The sequence below is a fragment of the Hippocampus guttulatus genome, chromosome 16 (genome assembly GCF_054856545.1).
Source record: "Hippocampus guttulatus isolate MCC_2025c chromosome 16, RoL_Hgut_1.0, whole genome shotgun sequence".
NCBI lineage: Eukaryota > Metazoa > Chordata > Actinopteri > Syngnathiformes > Syngnathidae > Hippocampus > Hippocampus guttulatus.
In genome coordinates this window covers 178373-197989 of record NC_141276.1, presented here as the reverse complement: position 1 = coordinate 197989, position 19617 = coordinate 178373, and the positions used below count along the sequence as shown (strand labels likewise).

Genomic DNA, 19617 nt, shown 5'->3' with positions numbered 1-19617 from the left:
CTGTGGCGCCACCGAGCGTACGGGAGCCCACGTTACCCTCCTTGGCCGTTTCACCATTTCTTTGCTTTGGCGGGACAAAAAGTCATCACGGATAAAACGGAAAGGAGTAGAAAAGAGACTCCCGATGTCTCGGTGAACGTTTTATTCCGCAATCTATCGCCGAGCAACTCCCCGGACAATACTGCGGGTCGCGTGTACGCACGGGCGCAGCTCATCTTAGCGCCGAGAAATCAAAATAGGACAATTGGCACGTCAAAGTGCCTTTTTTTGTTTTTTGAAATGGCATTTTGGCTCTCGCCAACTGCTACCCAAAACCCAAACGTCGCCAATAAGTACGGCCACCAAAATAAACAAACGAGTGCCGTGACTTTAATTGCAATTGGCCGCCATTGCCCTTCTTTTATTGGGACGCATTCAAATGATGAAACCGAATTGTCGGACCTACCAAGTCTGCTACCCCGCGCGCCCTCCTGTCACGGCTCATGGCATTCTTTCAAAATAAACGCGCCGCCCTGTATTCCCATCACGGGACTAACGTCCGAATGAATATTGATACCTGCCAAATGCAGAATGCAAGGCGCATGAGATATTTAGGAAATCCAACAGTTTCCCCAGTGGGGGCGTGACAATAGTTTGTCAATCAGTGGGCAAGGGGTTGTTAGTGTTTTGTTTCGTTTTTTTAATCAATGCATTTAAAAATACGTGGCAATTTGCCCTATTTGTGGGCCAATCTCGTCACTATCATGGTTGTTATTGTCAATGAAAAACTTAAAAGGACAAAGAAAACATTTTCATCGACAATATAGAAAGGAAACGGCTTTGAAAAATAAACTCATGGAAACTACAAGTCCCGTTCATAAAAGTAACTATAATTCCAGCAAAAATGGCCTTTGTTTTTGTCAATGAATATCGTACATGAGCTTTTAGCGTTGATTTGAAATGGCTTAATTGCTGTCCGCCAGTACAGCTGGAAGCAAGGAGCTCCAGAATGACGATCACAGAATTTGGGGCAAAGGGATCATTTAGCTTCTCTCGACGTGAGCGCTAAAAGGCACACGCCGATTGATTTTCCCTATGTTCCCCATCGCAGCAAAGAGGCACGTGCGACCAACGGGTGAGCTCGGCGAGCACAAACCTCGGGTCATCTCCTCTGACGAGGAGGCCGATCGCTATCCGAGGACAAATCGGTCTCCCCGCTGCGGCAAGATCGTCCAGGCGAGGGAGCTCAAGCCGCACGCATGGGTGGCAGAAAAGGCTCCCGGGTCATTCCTTCCAATTCAATCGAGAACCGAGATGACGACCTCCGCGCTCTCCCGTTCGCGGCAGACACGTGAGCCGGCTGATCTCACTGACACACTAAGACCACTGAACTCGTTCATCGGCCGCAATCAAGGGCACGGGTGCACGCAACATCTGCACGAGAACACAAAGCCTTTGCCGTGCGCGCATAACAAGGATGCCACCCCGACCGGGTAATGTCACTAGCGCAGGGAGTCGCCAAACAACCAAAAAGTCAGACTCTCGCTGAGACGGACAGACAGAAGGAGGAGAAAAGCCAATGAAAATCCACTCGGGTTGCCGTGGGAGTCAGTAATGAAGGTCCCAATTTGGCGCACACGTGTAGGCAAGGCGTTAATACATATGGATGCGGTTTGAAAGGCAGCACGTGCCGAAAAGAGAACACAGAGTAAGTATGTCTTTCGTCACAGCGCAAATGACATGAACGCAATGTGTTCCGCGAGGATCATTGGGACACGCCTTCATCCGCTTTGCAGAATTCGAAACCCTCGCGCATCAATTTCCTTTCAAACACGCCGGTGCACTTTGGAAGTCCAAAATCACGAAAGCCGCTCGCCCGTTACCATCGTTCCCGCTGAGCCAGCGCCAGTATCCAAGCAACCGAGCCGCCGATCGCCAGCACGACCTTCTTTTACTGCAGGCTATTCATTTGTTAGCCCCTTGACATGTCACCTGGTGCCCAACTAAGCCAGTAAACATCCCCCGTCCGTCCTGGAAGCGAAATCACTTGTCTCTCGGCCACAAAGCCGGGTCGGCTCGCCTCGAAAACACTCCCGGAATCGGTCCCTCCGTTCCACGCGCGGTGCATCCGATCGGTGAGACGTTTGGTGCGCGTCCTTGATTGTTCGCAACGCGACCGTCGAAACCAGCCAAGAGCCTGTCCCCATAGTCAGAGGGTGCCATTTATTTTCTGATCACGGTACTCCGGTTGGCGTTTTGTTCTTTTTCTCCTCACGCTAGGCCCCGCAAGCGTACGTATTGCCTTGCGCCGAGCTGTGCGGAGGTCCCCCAAATCGGATGCTTCGGTGGTTTTCCGCCAATGTCCTTTTCTCGTTGCCGTTGAGAGTGCGGATGAGACTGCGCATTCGTGCCTTGCCTTTTTCTTTCTTTCTCTCAATCAGTAGTCCAGAGGCAATATGGACCCGAAGCTTTTGGCACCTGCCCGCGTGTACACGTGTGCGCACGCGTGCCCGGCACACTCTGCGCGTCCATTTTGGGGATCCTCGCTCTTGACATCCGCGCGTCACGCCACTTGAGCGGAGATCTCTCCCACAAAGGAAGGCCCCGAGTGGCAAAGGGCGCCTCGTCGGCCAAGGCGCCTCGATTCCCAGAACGCATCGGATGCTCGACTCCATCGGCTCTTTCTTCGGTTTTCCTGATCTTTTGGCCGCGGCTGAAACGGGGCTGAACGGAGTGCCGCGCGGGTCCCCCGGCGAGCGTGACCTCAGAGCCGGTTACTTCGCTTTCCATCCTTTCCTATGGTTTCAAAAAAAGGGTTTAAGGAGTTGTACTTCCTCTCAGTACCTCAACTCAAACTATCAAGGCAAGTGTATTTGTAGGGCTCTTTCAAACAACCAGCGCTGTATACAACAACAAACAATAAAACAGTCCATTCATAACGAAGACGGTAGAATGTCATGCCCAGTCAAAAGCCAAAGAATCAAAATGGATCAATCGGCGTGTGCCTTTTAGCGCTCACGTCGAGAGAAGCTAAATGATCCCTTTGCCCCAAATTCTGTGATCGTCATTCTGGAGCTCCTTGCTTCCAGCTGTACTGGCGGACAGCAATTAAGCCATTTCAAATCAACGCTAAAAGCTCATGTACGATATTCATTGACAAAAACAAAGGCCATTTTTGCTGGAATTATAGTTACTTTTATGAACGGGACTTGTAGTTTCCATGAGTTTATTTTTCAAAGCCGTTTCCTTTCTATATTGTCGATGAAAATGTTTTCTTTGTCCTTTTAAGTTTTTCATTGACAATAACAACCTCGATAGTGACGAGATTGGCCCACAAATAGGGCAAATTGCCACGTATTTTTAAATGCATTGATTAAAAAAACGAAACAAAACACTAACAACCCCTTGCCCACATTTTGAAAAATAAAAAAATCACAAAAAATGAGGATGAATCGCCAGTAATCTGCTGGAAGTTGACCCCCCCCCAACATATTAGGGGCGAATAGTCACCAAGTTGGCAGAAGTTCTCTGTGGCCGTCACATTCTGTCACATGAATCCTCGAAGCGGTTCGCTCCAGTCAACAATGCCGCTTCTGTCCTCACACGCGTACCCGGTCGGCCGCCCACCCCAATGACCTTCCCTTCGGACATGACTGCTGTACAAGAAGTACGAATGATGCAATCGGAAGATGGAACGAGCACCATGGCTAACTAACTGCCGCTGGGTAGTCTGATTGGAATTGCGACAAAAAATAAACGTTTGTCAAGGCGACCTTTTTATGAACGTTGCTTGTCAACCATTCACCAGAGAATGTCACACGTCAACAGATAATGATGCTAAATACTGCATGTACTGACATCATTGTGTTTTGAGGCAAGCCAATAATAAGAATGTGTGTGTGTGTGGGAGGGGGGGTTAGCCATTCCATTGTTTTCCATCTTTTTCTTTTATTTTTTTGTTGCATTCAAACAAGAACAAAACAGAGTGTATATGTCGTACGCGTCTCAGGTGACAGCAAAGCAGTTGGAAAGCAGAGTGCACAAGGTGTGAAGACACACACACACACCTGTGTTTTGACTGCTTGGGACGGAGAGAGAACAGCTTGTCCAATGCATGCGTGCGTGCGTGCGTGCGCACCAATGAAATGTCCACACAATACACAAATACAAGAACATGTGTGTGTGTGTGTGCGTGTGGGCGTGAGCACGCGTGCGTGTCCTAGATCTAGCCATTCTCTCCTTGCTAACCTTTTCCACTGACAGCTCGACGATGAATCCAAGCTGTGCTGAGAGTATCATGTTGTTTTTATCGTGATGCCATGCAGGGTAAAAAAGTGATCATAACTTTTGGATACTTGACTTGTAATTAACTCACGAAACACTTCCTTCTGGCATGCACACCGTGGCCGCCTGAGGGCATTGTAACACAGGCGCAGCGACACACCCAAGGAAGCCTTTCGCTCAACGACATGACTTGCCGCGCTGTCTGCAGACATGTGCTGATCCACTGTTTGCATGCACTGCAGTTACACAAACGCGAGCCTAGAACAGCCAGGCTTAGCTACACCTATCTGATTTCATCCGCCCACTCCAAAAAGGTCAGGGCCCTTTCTAGGTTTGGCTAGAAGTCGATGGAAATGCTACCGCATGATGCGTTCGACTCGCAGGAACAATCCTAGGATAAGAAAAAGAAAACCTTTCTTTGTCTCACAATGGAGATATTCGTAATCTACAGCAGCAAAATTGGAGGGAAGAAAGTAGAAAAAGAAAACTAAGTATTTGCATGCACAAAATAAAGGATTTTTTTCAAAATAATGAGCTGTACACAGTACAGAATTCAAGATAATTACCATATATATTCGTTATATATATATATATATATATATATATACGGGTATATATAAATATATGCTATCTAGTGAGGTCTTTCTGCGTCCAAAATTATGAAGACTGTGGATGAATGATGTGGCCCGGCGGTGGTGTTCCGCAGGCTTCCATTTTGGGGCCCCTGATATTTTCATTTGTTGTTACACCTCGCTCGGATAGTAGGGCAAAATAATTATAACAATAACAATAATAATAAAGTGGCATCGTGTGTTCCCCAGCTGCGAAACGGAACGACAAAAATACAAAAGCAGTTCCGCCGAAGCCCGTTGGAAAGCAACAATGCTTGGATGTCTGAGTTTGGGCGCCCCCTTTCGGCATCACCTTGCCACCGCAGCCGTGTTTCCTCCAGGGAGCGTCCCGGAGACAAGTAATGACGAAAGGCTGGAGAGAGTCTTTTTTTTTTTTTTTTTTTTTTTTTTTGCTCCCTGCACAGCACTTTGTCTACAGCGCGCAATAAATACAGTTAAGTTGAGAGTTGAGTTGACGTCACGCCCAGGCGGCGGAGGAACGATCGTTCGGGGCTCGGCTCGGCTCCAGCTGCCCGGGCGGGAGCGGGGCTCCGTGACGCACGCGGGAGGCGCGGCCACGTGCCCAGTAAAAGCGCCGCGGCGCAGGTGGCGTCCCACTCGGAGCCTTCCGCGCAGCGCACGTCGCGTCCCGCTCAGAACTCGGCATCGCGCAGGCACTCGGGCCATGATCGGGAAGATGACCGCCTCCGAGAACGGGTTCAACATCCCGGCCAAGAACCGCCGCAGGATGGTGATCCTGGGCTCCAGCAAGGTGGGCAAGACGGCCGTCGTCTCGCGCTTTTTGAGCGCGCGCCTGGACGAGCAGTACACGCCGACCGTCGAGGACTTCCACCGGAAGCTCTACAGCATCCGCGGGAGCGTATACCAGCTGGACATTTTGGACACGTCCGGAAACCATCCTTTCCCTGCCACGAGGAGGCTCTCCATCCTCACAGGTAGGTTCGGAGCTCGCGCCGCGCCGAGCGCGCATCCGAGTTTGCCTGGCGAAGGATGAAAGCAAGCGAGTCACCGATGCCAGCATGCACTTGGGGCATCCGGGTCGACTCGTTGCGGTCTACGCAAGCGAGGCCCGGCTCCATTTGAAAATCCAAGAGAGCCCAGTTTGATTGGGGCAAAATATCGACTGAGAAATGGATGCACGCGGCGCACCTTTAATCGTGAAAAAAAGCTGAAGTCGATGCAATGCAAGTTGCGAAAGTTGCAAATTGAGGGGAAAAAAAGTTGTCCTCGTTTTCCGTGGGGACGAAAAAAAGTCACACAAAAAATGTTTTATTTACGGCACGGGTGTCACACTGAAGGCCCGGGGGCCAGATTTGGCCCGCCGCGTCATTTTATGTGGCCCGCGAAAGCAAATCAAACATGGCAACTTCCACGATGCTTGCTAAAATGGCGCGTTTGCTCCTCTTGTCCGCCACAGGCGACGTGTTCATTTTGGTGTTCAGTCTGGACAACCGAGACTCCTTCCAGGAGATGCAGCGGCTCAAGCGGCAGATCTCCGAGACCAAGTCGCGCCTGAGGAACAAGACCAAGGAGAGCGCCGAGGTGCCGCTGGTCATCTGCGGCAACAAGTGCGACCGCGAGTTCCAGCGGCAGGTGCGGAGGGAAGAGGCGGAGCGGCTGGCGGGCGCCGACGAGGGCCGCTGCCGCGCCTACTTCGAGGTCTCGGCCAAGAAGAACACCAACGTGGACCGCATGTTCCAGGCGCTCTTCGCCATGGCCAAGCTGCCGGACGAGATGAGCCCCGGCCGCCACTGCCAGGTGTCGCTGCAGTCGTGCGAGCTGCTGCGCCGCAAGTCCTTCCGCGCCAGGAGGTGCAAGGACGCCTACGGCATCGTGACGCCGTTGGCGCGCCGGCCCAGCGTCCACAGTGACTTGATGTACATCAGGGAGAAGGCCGTGGCCGGAGCTCAGGCCAAGGAGAAAGCCTGCGTCATTTGCTGACGCCGGACGCGGCCCCAACTTGCTTGACGTGCCCCGCCGGACTTGAAACTTTGCCACCCGACGAACAAATGCCAACGTGTATTTAGTCACTTTTGCATCCAATAAAAACTTGTCACTTTCATAGTCTTGCCTCGCTCTCCATTTGTACATTGTACATTTTCATTTTGTTTTTTCCAAGTATGACCTCTATGAGTCTGCGTAATATGGCTTTGCCATTCGGTGTAATGTCGTTTCAGAAAAACATTCCACCCGTTGCTGAACCTACCCTAGTTCATAAATGTCTGACCTGTGTGTGGATGTAACTATATATACACTGTATATATAGAGAGAGAGAGAGAGACAGAGATTTTACCTGGAAAATTATCATGAAAACCTGATGTGCTAGAGAGAAAAGGAAGGCAGGTTTAGAATCTGTGCAAAAATATAAATGAGGGGAGTTAATTGGATTTATGATTAAAAATTAAGTGTAAATTGGTTGGAATTATTGAGTTCTCACAATCCCTGTTTTGCAAATAATTCAAGACAGCATAGCATTAAATATAATTTGAGCAAATTTTAGAAGTAGGAGGACTTCGCATTCGTCCGTGCCCAAGGCTCATGTCGAGAACCCTAAAATACATACAGGATTCGCATGCTTGAGGAGAAAAAAAAAAAGCAATTCGTTTGTCAAAAGAATTTTTAAAAAAATCATTCAGTTGTGCTTCTAGACGAAGAAAGAATAATACCATTGTGGTCATTTATTAGAAAAGATTGCTGAAAGACAACATAACACCCCCCCCCCCCCACCCAAAAAAAGAACAACTTTGGACGTATATTGCCCGACAAAATAATGGAGTAAGCCAGGCATGTCCAGCTCCAGGCCACCTTCCTGCCTGTTTTCCAGCTCTGCAGGCGATTCCGACGATCAGCTCATCAGCTGATCGTCAGAAGCAGCATTCGTCATTTTCAATGCGCTCCTTCCAGTCAGCGTGGTAATCGTTCATCTCGGTCTTTTATTCACGACGCCTTGGGGACGTCGAACATGCACAAACTTTTGTATTTCTGGAGCAGCTGGTTCTTGGTGCGGACCTGCTCCCGGAGCGTCGCCAGCTGCTGCTGCTGCTCCACGGGGCTGCTCTCGATGCCGGGCATGGCGGAGATCTGCTCGCGGGCTTCCTGGATCTTCGCCTTCAGCTTACCCAGCTCTTGGTGCACGTCCGGGCTTTCCTTGTCCATGCTCGAAAACACAACCAAACAGGTCCCCTTATTTCTCCCGTTGGCATCGCTTCGTGTTAGGCTAGCCCAGTGCTAGCTCTGGCAAACATGTCAACAACGAATACTTTGCAATGAAAATTAAGCTCATTTTAAGTTAAGACACTGTCGGACGTTTGTGTTCAGCCTACCATTTGATGATATCGTGGACCAAAGGCAGCAGAGAGCATTCTTCGCCCTCTTTCTCTTGCTTCGGCTGCGATACTGCCATTATTTCTCGCTCTCTGCTTTCTCGTCGCAGTTCGCCTGCGTCACGCACGAATACGCTTCCTGATGACGTCAGCCCAAACATGGCAACCTGAGGACGAACGGCGCTACAATAATAATAATAATAATAATAAATTTCAACAAAAAAAAAACGAACGATACTTCATTTTTGTGCCACTGTAGTTTGATTAGCTTTATACAAGTGTATTTATACAACTGCTATTATTACTTTCCACATTCTAATAATAAAAAATAAGACGTAATAAATGTACTTTTTATAAAGCATGGTTATATTGATGTATGTATATATTAATGTAGACTGCATGTCTGTCTCGAAATATATATTTTTATGTAAATAATTGCATTCGGTACAGCTTCCTTGTACAGTATATCTGAGGCTCTATTGCGGGTGCTGGCCCATCACAAAATCTCCCAAACACAATGGGACAGTGAGTCATGCTGCGATCCCGATGAATCCAATGCTGACCTTTTTGGACAAAATTTCATGGAGGTGTACGTTTGGCAGAAACACGGTGCGTCACCACACCCAAAACCAGCATCGCCGCTGCTCAACCCGTATTCTTTTGTGTTTTTTGTTATTGTAAAGTGTCCTTGGGTGTCTTGAAAGGCGCTTATAAATAAAATATATTATTATTATTATTATCATGTTGCCATTTTCTTGGTAATAATCTCAAACAAGACAACAATTTGTTGTAATACATTTGTAAAATTGTAAAGGGACCCCATGTATATTGTATTTATTGAATTCTGATTTCAACGTTGATCTTTCTAAGGTGCAACCGCACTGTTAAGTTAAAAAAAATGCAAGCCAAACATTCTTCTTTGTCAGCTTACCTGATTTGGCCCCTCTCAGTCGGCCGGATTTTAATTGATCTCTTTTGTAAGACTGACCTGGTTTATTTTTCCCGCAACCTTGACCAATCCCCAAAATATTGTCTGCTTATGTCGATTGTCTTTAGCTTGAATCGGGCTACACAACCCCCACACCGAACGATCCCATTTTTCTTCATTTTTGCTGTCGCAACATCATGGCAACTGAGTCCTTCGTCATTGAGCTTTGCACGCCTCGTTTCCACCGGAGCGCTTTATTATCTGCTGCCGATGGCCACCAGATGGCAGACGTGAATTGAGCTTTAAGCGAGCATCAGCGTAAGTTCACGACACAACTTTGACAAACGTATCCTTTTATTGTTTATATACATATGTTTGAATATCATTGCATGTCACACACATAAGTACACATTACACTACATTTTAAGTATTCAAATCAAAAATATATAGGAAGAGGGTAAATATGCTCGATACGTTTGATGCCTTTAATTAATTGTGTTATTTTATTTCTGTGTGAATTCATCAGTCTAATCGACGGCTCGACTCCAAACTCCGCTCGACCGGCGCAACGCGGAACCGAAACGAACGTTTCCAAAACCTTCGTCGGGCTGGCGTAGTGACGTTAGCCTCTGTCTTGACCAATCACGGCGCACGCTGGCCGGGGGCATGTGGAAGCAGGAGTTGAAGCGTTAGCAGCCAGGCTAAAGTGGAGCGAAAGAAAGCTAACCACCCGCTGCGGTGCAATGGCGCCGGCTCAAAACGCTGATGGAAAACGAAGCAAGTTGTCAGCACAGCAGCGGGAAGCGGCCGCTCGACTCCGAGAGGACTCGGCAACCATGTTTCCAGGGTGTTAATGTGCGAGACGTCGCTTGTCAAATGCCAGAGGAGAGCGTTTTTGGATACTACATCGCTTGTCCCGTTTCCAAGCGGAAACGATTTCTGGACAGATAGTTGGAAGGGAGGAGGAGGGGTGGGAGTGGGGGTGGGGGTGAGCTAAAGCTAGCCGGCTAGCCCAAGCCAATCATCCCGGAGACTTTTTGACGTTGTCACCCGGCAAACCCCAACCCGAATGTTTCGTCTGTCATGAGTCCGACCGGGTGCTCCCATGTGAACGGTTATAAGGTGGACAATTGGAAGCAAAACCTCCGCGTCATATACCAATGCTTTGTTTGGAGTAGCACTGCCGAAACCAGGAGACGTAAGGTAAACAACAACACCAACAACAAGTGAAATAACGTTTGCCTGCGCCGCCCTCGTCTGCAATTCACCGTGAAGTTAACGTGACACAAAGTGGCGCTGGTGGTTGTGGAGGGGGGGCACTGTGCACGAGTGCAAAATGATGCATCGCCACACCAATCAGCGGACGTGCTCCAACAAAACCACAACGTCGCCAGTAGTGGTCGAGTTAGCCAGCTCGCCGGTCAGCAACGGCGATGCTCCCTTTGCGGCTAAAACGCGACCATCGCCGTTGAGGTCAGCCAGCCGGAAGGCTGCGAACTCGGGGATCACCAGACGAATTTGGGGCGGGCGTTGCCGGTGGGGGTGGGGGTGGGGGTGGGGGGGGGCATGTCCACATCAAATGGAGCCCATTGTGTTGCTCGCGCATGCAAATCAGACAGTGCCGCAACGCTCACGACATGTGCCCCAGCTGGCCGCTCGCTTTGCCTCAATGTCGCCAATTGGCTAGTCCCTGCCGCTGTCTCGTGTCGGTTGATCTGCCTCGGGTTGTGCTGTGCAGCCTTGTGAGTGTCACACATTTGTATTTTGTTGTGATAAAATAGGTGCTTCAGGGTGATGCGGGACGGACAGAGATGGTGAGTTGAATTGATGCGTCTCCACCTCCTCCTCTTTCCTCCTCCGACGCATCTTTTTTGCTCTTCCTCTCCTCCCCTTCGCTTGTGGTAGTTGAACTGATCAGGAGCTGGCTTGCTTACTCTCGCATTCCTACACCTGCGCCTGTGGCTCAGTTCCATGACCAGTAATCGTCACGAATCTAACAGCCTTTTTTTCTTTTTAACTTTCTGACTGAAGACTCTGTGTCCAAACTGCGGCCCACCGCCCATTTTTCAGCGGCCCCTGACATGACAAAACATATATCTAATACTAAAAAAGACACTTGACACGGGTTGCAAGGCTAGTTCAAAAAGGTGAAGGTGGGCAGAGTGCGAAACGAGGCTGGACTGTCAAACATTTCTCGATTATTCAAAGATACAAAAGAACGACACACTTGACTGTCGTGAATCAAGGTCATTCCGTTTGGAACCGGTTTCTTCCACTTTGTGTTGTATGGCCGACGGATGAAGACATCACACGAATGATCCTCAAGTCACGGTTTGAAAAATGCTCACCTGACTCCAGTTTGTTCTTTTTGGGGGGTTCTGAATGTGGAGATTCGGCCGCTGTTAAGTGCAGAGCCGGACCTATTCTGTGGGATAGAGGGCTGTTGGCCACCCCAAAAACTTGGAAAACTCCTAAACGATTTGCCTGAACGCGTTTAGCTGAAAGCAGACGAACGACACAAACAATCTCGGTTTGCCTTCTTGACTGACTTGAGCGTGTTTCCGGAAGTCGACGAATTTGAAAGCGGGCCTTTCGTCCTTGCGTTTTTCTGTCAGCGGCCCTCAAACGAAGCCGCCCGTCTCGTTGCTCTGTCTCCTTTCCCCAGGCCAAGTCCTGCATCTGTCACATGTGTGGCGCCCACCTGAGCCGACTTCACTCTTGTCTCTACTGCGTCTTTTTCGGTTGCTTCGCCAAGAAACACATCCACGAGCACGCCAAAAACAAGAGGCACAATCTGGGTAAGGACCGGGAGCGGCTTGATCTCACGCTTGCTCATCTTGCCGTCGCGATTCAGCGTAAGCGGGATGGTCACGCGCGGGACCCCTGACCGGACGGGGAAAGAGCGGGCAAGTCAACAGCCGCAATTGGTAAAGCCCGAGCCGTTTGAAAAATATCTGCTCGCCGAAGCGATTTCACGCAGTCTGGCGTTTTGCCCATCTCGCTGTTAGCCGCTCGCGTTGCGTCGGGCGAGACCAGGTTCGACGCAAAGACTCGATCCTGATCGGGGGGGCGATTCCGTGCGCGAGGAACACGAGCCGCTCTCCGACTGCCACCTGCCCGCCGTTTCAATTGGAGCGAGCCGAGCCATTTCCGCTTTTGCAAACGACGACTTCATTTTGACGACGGCGCATCATTAAATATTGAAAATGCAATTAGATCCGTGAGTCGGTGCCGTTTGCCCACATTGCGCGCTCCACCGCAACGGCCGTGCGGGCGAGCGCCGGCTGCGTTTCCCGGCGTGGGCAGCGCCCAAAATGTACCGATCCCTCTGTCGACTAAAAATAGGTTGTCGCAGCAACGGAGCCGGAGGTGTCGTTTGAGAACGGAGGAGGCTGACCGGTCGCGGCTGCAAACGCGGGGTAGCGACGGAGGGGGGGGGGGGGGGGGGGCTCGCCGCCGATTGTCGCGCCCGAGCACGAGATGGGCAAAGAGCCGAGCGAGTGGGAATATTAGGCTGAGAGTGGTCTGGAGTGCTCCAAGGCCCCTTGTCTGTTACCGTGTTGTAATTATGGCACCCCTCCCTGCCCTCCCCCTTCTGCTTCCAGCTGTAGACTTATTATACGGCGGAATCTATTGTTTTGTGTGTCAAGACTACATCTACGACAAAGAGATGGAGCAGATCGCCAAAGAGGAACAGAGGAAAGCCTGGAAATTACAAGGTAGAAAGCCCTGCCGGTTTGTCTCTTGCACGAGCTCCGGCCCCTTTCGAAAATCACACTGGGGAGAGACGAAAAAAGAAAAAGGAAATGTCATCCAACATGGAAGGACATGAAAAGGACGAAAAGTAAAAAGATTTTTTTTGCTTTTCCAGATAGACACCAATTTTTTTTTGGGGGGGGGGGTCCTATTTCAAATTTGTTCTAGTTGCAAATGAAATCACTTTTTCTTACTTGCGATCAATGTATGATTTTTCCTCCAACAATTGTTGCTCTATTTTAACAATTCGTTCTTGTTCTAAAATTCCGGCATCCTTGTCATAAAGTTTGCCAAATTTTCTTCAGGGATCTTTGATAGCATTTTTTTAGAGAAAAGAAAAAGTGAGCACAGATCATTTTTAAGCACGACTTCCCAAAAATCATTTTTTCCTTAGATTCGCATGAAATCTTGTTTCCGTTTAAGCAGAAAATACCCACACAATAAAATGATTTTTAAAAGAAGCAAACGACGACAACAACAACAACTCAATCAATAATCTGAAACAAAAAATCCAGCGGTCAGAAAAAGTGTCCATTTGCCATACATGTCTGCCTGTTGGTCTTCCAAAAGGGGCACAGGAGCGCGAGTAGGGCTTCCTGGAAATCAATATCACCACTTGCCTCTTCCTAATTCCACCTTTTTTCTTGTCCAGCGACGCACATTGAAATGAGCCCTGATTCTGTGAAAATGCCACTTGGCTCTCCTCAAACTAGATAGCGATTAAGACCCTTGCAGAATTCATTTGGAATGGGGGGGGGGGGGGGTACTGCCGCTGTCTGTTGGTCATTTCCAACGGTTTTCTTGAGCAATTTTCTCTGAATTCTTTTGGCGGGTCAGAAAGTGACCGAAGTGGTCTTTTGTATTTTTTTTTTCTTTTGTTCACCCAGCGGGGCCGCCATCTGACTCTTTTCTCCTTCGACAGGCGTAGGCGAGAAATACACAACGTGGGAGCCCAGCAAGCGAGAGCTGGAGCTATTACGACACAATCCGAAGCGGAGGAGAATCACCACCAACTGTACCATAGGTGGGCCGTGTTCGAATGTCCCTCGAGGCTGCGTGCGGTGCGGCGGGCCCGGCGCGCTTTAATAGCACGCCGAGCGCAGTCTTACCAAAGATAAACCCCCGGCGCCGGGTCGGTCGGATTCAAGCCAACGGCCGGCCGCGTGTCACCCGCCGACCCGTCGGCGGCTCGGACCTTCTCCCGCGGGCTTCCCGCAGCTCGGCCGGCAGTCGAACGTCCGTCCCGGGCGTTCGGACAAAGCCGCCGCCTTTCCCTCGTAGCCGGGCCCTCCACGTGCAACGGGTGTCGGCTTCAAATTGTGCGCCTTGCTTGTTTTGTCTCCCACCCCCCCACTGTTGTGTCCCCGCAGGTTTACGAGGGTTAATAAATCTGGGCAACACGTGTTTCATGAACTGCATCGTGCAGGCCCTCACGCACACGCCGCTGCTGCGGGACTTCTTCCTCTCCGACAGGCACAAGTGCGAGATGCAGTCCAACTCCTGTCTGGTGTGCGAGATGTCGCAGCTCTTTCAGGAGGTAGGACGCCACGTGAGCCGCATGCTAGCCACGCGTCGCCACTTTGCCGCTCAGCTCACCGCGCCCCTTAGCAATGACCTTCTCTGTTGCGCGTCAGCGTTTAGCCGGCGGCCGTTTGCGTATGGTTCACAATCTCAAATTCTCTACCTTGATTTAGTTTGACGCGAAACATCAACTGCGGTCGTCCACCATTAGCCCATCCAATCCGCCGACCTCCCCCAAATCGTCGCGTTTCACTTCACCTTTTTTTTTTTAATCCGGCCTTACGATGGCCAGCGGCGCGAGAAAGATTTGAGTCGTCGCTCCCTCTTCCACAGCGCGCGCACACACGTGGGGCACCCCCGTCTGACCGGGCGGAGCCGTACTCGCTCGCCTACCCCCGCGGCGGCGGCAGACACCGACTAAGCCTTAAACTGTGCTCACTCGCATGTTTAAGCAAGGCACGACAGGACGGCGCAAGTCCAAATTCAAAGAAAAGTTCCACGGCGAAGGATAAGCCGAATGGAAAGTGGCCGAACGGATTCCCGATTGAAAGCGGACGCGCGGCGCCGAGCGCAGCCCTCTGTATCGACGTGCACTCAAAGATTCCGCGGAACGTTCCGCCGGCGTCGAGACGGAGCTTGATGGGATGGCTTCTTGCTTGCAGTTCTACTCGGGCCACCGCTCGCCTCACGTTCCCTTCCGGCTCCTCCACCTGGTGTGGACGCACGCGCGCCACCTGGCCGGTTACGAGCAGCAGGACGCCCACGAGTTCCTCATCGCCGCGCTGGACGTTCTCCACCGGCACTGCAAAGGGGACGCCATCAGTAAGCTTGGCATCCGGCGGGACGTTTCCCGATGAACTCGCTCGCCGCCGTGGACGTTTGATGGTCGTGAGCCGGAAGCCGACGGTTTACTGCCGGGGACCTTTATAGATTTGTCAAAAGATGTCTTTCGGTAGGTAGACGGGGGTAAAATTGCTAATCGGCTGTTCGGCATCTGTAGTCCAGAGCATTCAAAAAGACAAAAAAAAATCAAAGCATTTAAATCAACACATTAAACGTACAAAAATGGAACACGCTGAACCCCAAGAAATGAAATTGCAACGGAAAGTTCACCTTATCATAATTCCCCGACACCAATCGCTACTTTCCGGTGAGCCAGGGCTCCGGTGACGTCTTGTGGCATTTTTGTTTGTTGCGGAAGGAGTCCAAAAATGGTTCGACAAATAATTGATGACAAAAACAACAGCCGGCAAAAGTTTGGGGCGGTGTAAAAGTGTGCGTTGTCCGCCTTTCAAGCCCGCGCCTCGCTGTGTTCCGCAGGAGAGAACGACAACGGAAAGAAGGCCAACAATCCCAACCACTGTAACTGCATCATCGACCAAATATTCACCGGCGGGCTCCAGTCGGACGTGACCTGTCAGGTTTGCCAGTAAGTGCGGAGCGGAGCGCCGGCTCGCGACCAAAGTGGTTCATATCGCGGGGGCCGGTCCCCATAGCGGCGGTCCCCGAACGACAGCCCGCCTCCGCATTTTGCCCGGCCCCCGTCGACGGTACCGGTGATGCATCATCTATTTAGTTTTTTCCACTCTGGCCGTGCGATCGAGACCTGGACACGCAAACGCGGAAAATAACCAATCGCTGGTGCCGGCGACGGCGTGGATCTTTCAGGCGGCTTCCTCATCTCGAGCGCTGCGTTTTGCGTCATAATGGCGCAGCGCGTGACCGCACGCGCTCAAGATTTTGCGAGCGCAAGTGGAAAACCGGTTGAGCGTTTTCTTGATTTTTGCCGGCACGCCCGCTCAAAGCAAAAAGCTGAACGCCGTCGAAGGCTCGCGTTATGACCGAACTCGTAACGCGGGACGGCGCTCCATACGCGCACTTCTCCAATATGGCTGTCCTTTGTCTCCGCCGGCGCAGCGGCGTTTCCACCACGATAGATCCCTTCTGGGACATCAGCTTGGACCTGCCCGGCTCGTCCACGCCGTTCTGGCCCCTCAGTCCCGGCGGCGGCGGCGGCACGACGGTCAACGGAGAATGCCACCCGTCGGGCTCCACGACGCTCACGGACTGCCTGCGCAGGTGCACTTGACTTCTTGGTCCTTTTCGAGCAGAGGCGGCCAAACGTTTTCGTCGAAGGATGAAAGGGCCACTTCCAAATTGCTCCACTTTTTGAAACGCCAGTCAAGAAAGCGGTTCTCCGTTGTTTGTCGTTTTTGGGGCGGTCCTCGATCGCACACGATCTCTGCGGTGAAGTGGCCCAATCGCCACATTCAGAAGCAAAAAAACAAAAACCAAACTGGGGTCAGGCGACCTCTTTTCAAACGGTGAATCCAGGATCATTTGTGAGATGTCGCCATCCGAAACAAAGCGGAAGAAACGAGTTCCAAACGGAATGGCCTCTATCGTGGTCCTTCCGGGCAGCGTCTTTTCCCTTCTCCTCATCTTCTGGGCTCGCCGGCCGGCTTTTGCCTCCCCCTCGCGGCCTCCCCTTCATCGCCGACTTTGCGGCGGCGCCCTCCGAAACCCCGCGGCGACGTCCGTTCAAGGGGCCGGTCGCCGCGGCGATGCAGGGGCCTCGGCCACCGCGCGCGCCAACGCGCGGCGGAACGGCAATTTCTAAGCCCCTTTTCCGCCACGCTTGCGCAGGTTCACGCGGCCCGAGCATCTCGGAAGCGGCGCCAAAATCAAGTGCGGCGGTTGCCACAGTTACCAGGAGTCCACCAAGCAGCTGACGATGAAGCGGCTGCCCATCGTGGCCTGCTTCCATCTCAAAGTGAGTCTTCGCCGCACCTTCTCCTTCCTTCCTTCCGTTTGTGACGTTCCGCAGCGGGTCCGACGTTAGCCGCCGGCGCGGCGCTCCCTCGGGGGCCGTGTTTTATTCGTGGGCTCGTGATACGTTGACGGGCGGCCTTTCCTTCGCCCTCCGTCACGCGTCCATCCTCCGCAGCGGTTCGAGCACTCCGCCAAACTGCGGCGCAAGATCACCACCTACGTGTCGTTTCCTCTGGAGCTGGACATGACGCCCTTCATGGCATCCAGGTGGGCGCAAGAACAACACGCACAATGCCAACGAGCCCTTTGTTTTGACAAGTCAAATACAGCATTCATCCTGAAACGCACAACATGACTGCTCCTACGATGACCGCAAAGGATCCGTTTCTGTCGAAAGATGCTCTTTTTGCTTTGTTTTTCATGAGCCTCTCTTTTTTTTTTTTTTTTTTTGTTACACACACGCACACTCAACTCCTTGGCCACCCGATGTATGGACGCAATTCAGTTTTTCCAATCAACATCATAGAAATATTGTGAAATGACGCACGTCTCCCAAAGAAGGGTTTGGTCCGTGGGCGGAGCGGTCCATTCATCTCTTGTGAGACGCGTGACCCCCCCCCCCCCCCCCCCAAAAAACACGCATTGAACGATGGTGCCACGCGGTGGGCGTTCTGCGACACTGCCGCATGTTGTTTTTCCTTCATCGCCTTCCTGTCTTTTGTCTCCCGCAGCAAAGAGAGCAGAATGAACGGGCAGTATCAACAAGCGGCGGACGTGCTCAACGACGACAATAAGTAAGCATCTTCATCTCGGCTCCGTTCACGAGTTCAAAATCCTCAATAATCATCGATGGAGCGCTTTGGGGTTCCCCACCCGTCAATGGCGCCGAGTCACAAGGTCAACGGAGACGCCAGTGCGGCGCGCGCTTCGGGGGGGGAACCGAAGCGAAGCCCAAAGCCCGTCCGTGCTTTCGTGCGCAGGTATTCCTTGTTTGCGGTGGTCAACCACCAGGGCACGTTGGAGAGCGGCCACTACACCAGCTTCATCCGCCAGCACAAGGACCAGTGGTTCAAATGCGACGACGCCGTCATCACCAAGGCCGGCATGAAGGATGTACTCGATAGCGAAGGGTGAGAGCGCAATCGTGGTTCCCGATTGGCCCGTTTCTTAGTCCTCATTTGATTTGATTCTACATTTGTTGTGCGGTAGAATAACACTCTTTGAAAGGAATGAACGTTGAGAAAAGTGGCAATTTAGAAGCCGCGGGGTGAAAAATGCGCATGGTCCATGACACCGAAAAAGGGAAGGAAGGGAGCCGCCGGCTTCGAAAAGGGATCATTTCTCGCACATTTTGAAATCTTTGACAAGTGACTAAATAAATAAATAAGGAAAAGAAGGAAGCCGAGAAAGCGGCTGAAAAGATTTGAGCCGTGACAGCAAAGCGAGAATACGTCGCCGCTCCGCAGTCGCACCGCCAAAACGCCTCCTTGTCACCGACGTGCCAAATTGTTCCGGAACACGGCACGTCTCCTAATTTCCCTTTGTTTTTCTGTCTTGGGCCCTGACGACCCCGCCTTTGCAGGTATCTCTTATTCTACCACAAACAGTTCCTGGAGTACGAGTAGTTCTCGGGCCCTCCTCCCCGCTGACCACGAAGAACCGCTGATGTACGGTTGGCAACCACACACACACACACACACACACACTTGAACTACCTGAGAGACTTAAAAAGAAACATTAAAAAAAAAAAGGCATATGACATGCAACCTTTCAACAACAAATCAAGCACTGAGCTACTTCTTGGCATCTACTTGACAAAAGCGAATGAAGAGGATCAAGAGTCGTGGTCTCTGGGCGCATCTTAGGACAGTATTCGGACACCCCCTAAAGGGGCGGGGGGGGAACAAGCTGCCGCGGTTCTGTCGTCTCATCTGACCAAGCATTTAACCCCAAAGGCTGCCATGATGCATCACGGGAAAGCAAAAAAAAGAAAACATTCAACTCTGAGCACGACGAGGGGAAAAAAAGTCCACCCGTGTATCAAGAACTCGGCTGGAGCATTTGTATGGCTATCGTATCATTTGGAATGGATCTTGATTTGATTTGATTGGGGGTGGGGGGGCGCTTGCCCGCCAGGCCTGTTGCAAAGGCCGGCGTTACCATGGAAACCCTTTGGACCTGCGACGTTTTCAAATCTGCTCATTGGCAGGGAATTCATTTTCTTTTTGAGCACTCGTGGACAAATCTCCCTTGTTTTCTACTTTGGTTTGATTTTTCAAAAGAATTTTCATATGTCCTTTGCCGTTGCCGTTACTGGAAATGTTTTTGGACGTATATGCTACTTTCATTCTTGTGGAATTGTTGCGAGATGATGATGATGATGATGATGATGATGGTGCTGATTAAAAGGACGCTCACTTTT

General features: G+C 51.1%; 3 protein-coding genes across 5 annotated transcripts; 2 read left to right on the top strand and 1 right to left on the bottom strand.

Annotated features, from left to right (window-relative positions):
- Positions 1-3835: 3835 nt before the first annotated feature.
- On the top strand, positions 3836-6885 carry LOC147192232 (dexamethasone-induced Ras-related protein 1-like). Its single transcript, XM_086133110.1, has 2 exons — positions 3836-5830; positions 6313-6885. The coding sequence occupies exons 1-2, from the start codon at positions 5146-5148 to the stop codon at positions 6834-6836; spliced, it is 1209 nt and encodes a 402-aa protein (XP_085989236.1). The 5' UTR covers positions 3836-5145; the 3' UTR covers positions 6837-6885.
- A 736-nt stretch (positions 6886-7621) lies between these two features.
- med9 (mediator complex subunit 9) lies at positions 7622-9371 on the bottom strand. Of its 2 annotated transcripts, none has more exons than XM_086133280.1 (3): positions 9150-9371; positions 8219-8401; positions 7622-8052 (listed from the first exon to the last, which is right to left on the bottom strand). In XM_086133280.1, the coding sequence occupies exons 2-3, from the start codon at positions 8377-8379 to the stop codon at positions 7833-7835; spliced, it is 381 nt and encodes a 126-aa protein (XP_085989406.1). In that variant the 5' UTR covers positions 8380-8401; positions 9150-9371; the 3' UTR covers positions 7622-7832. The 2 variants fall into 2 exon arrangements, with proteins under 2 accessions (XP_085989406.1, XP_085989407.1); XM_086133281.1 differs by having other exon boundaries at positions 8219-8385.
- Positions 9372-9783: 412 nt separating this feature from the next.
- On the top strand, positions 9784-19617 carry LOC147192230 (ubiquitin carboxyl-terminal hydrolase 22-like). Of its 2 annotated transcripts, XM_086133359.1 has the most exons (14): positions 9785-10349; positions 10928-10960; positions 11812-11944; positions 12752-12865; positions 13825-13926; positions 14273-14439; positions 15086-15245; positions 15744-15852; positions 16341-16502; positions 17070-17196; positions 17371-17462; positions 17927-17989; positions 18176-18325; positions 18778-19617. In XM_086133359.1, exons 1-14 carry the CDS (start codon positions 10230-10232, stop codon positions 18818-18820), a joined length of 1575 nt encoding a protein of 524 aa, XP_085989485.1. In that variant the 5' UTR covers positions 9785-10229; the 3' UTR covers positions 18821-19617. The 2 variants fall into 2 exon arrangements, with proteins under 2 accessions (XP_085989486.1, XP_085989485.1); XM_086133360.1 differs by lacking the exon at positions 10928-10960 and having other exon boundaries at positions 9784-10349.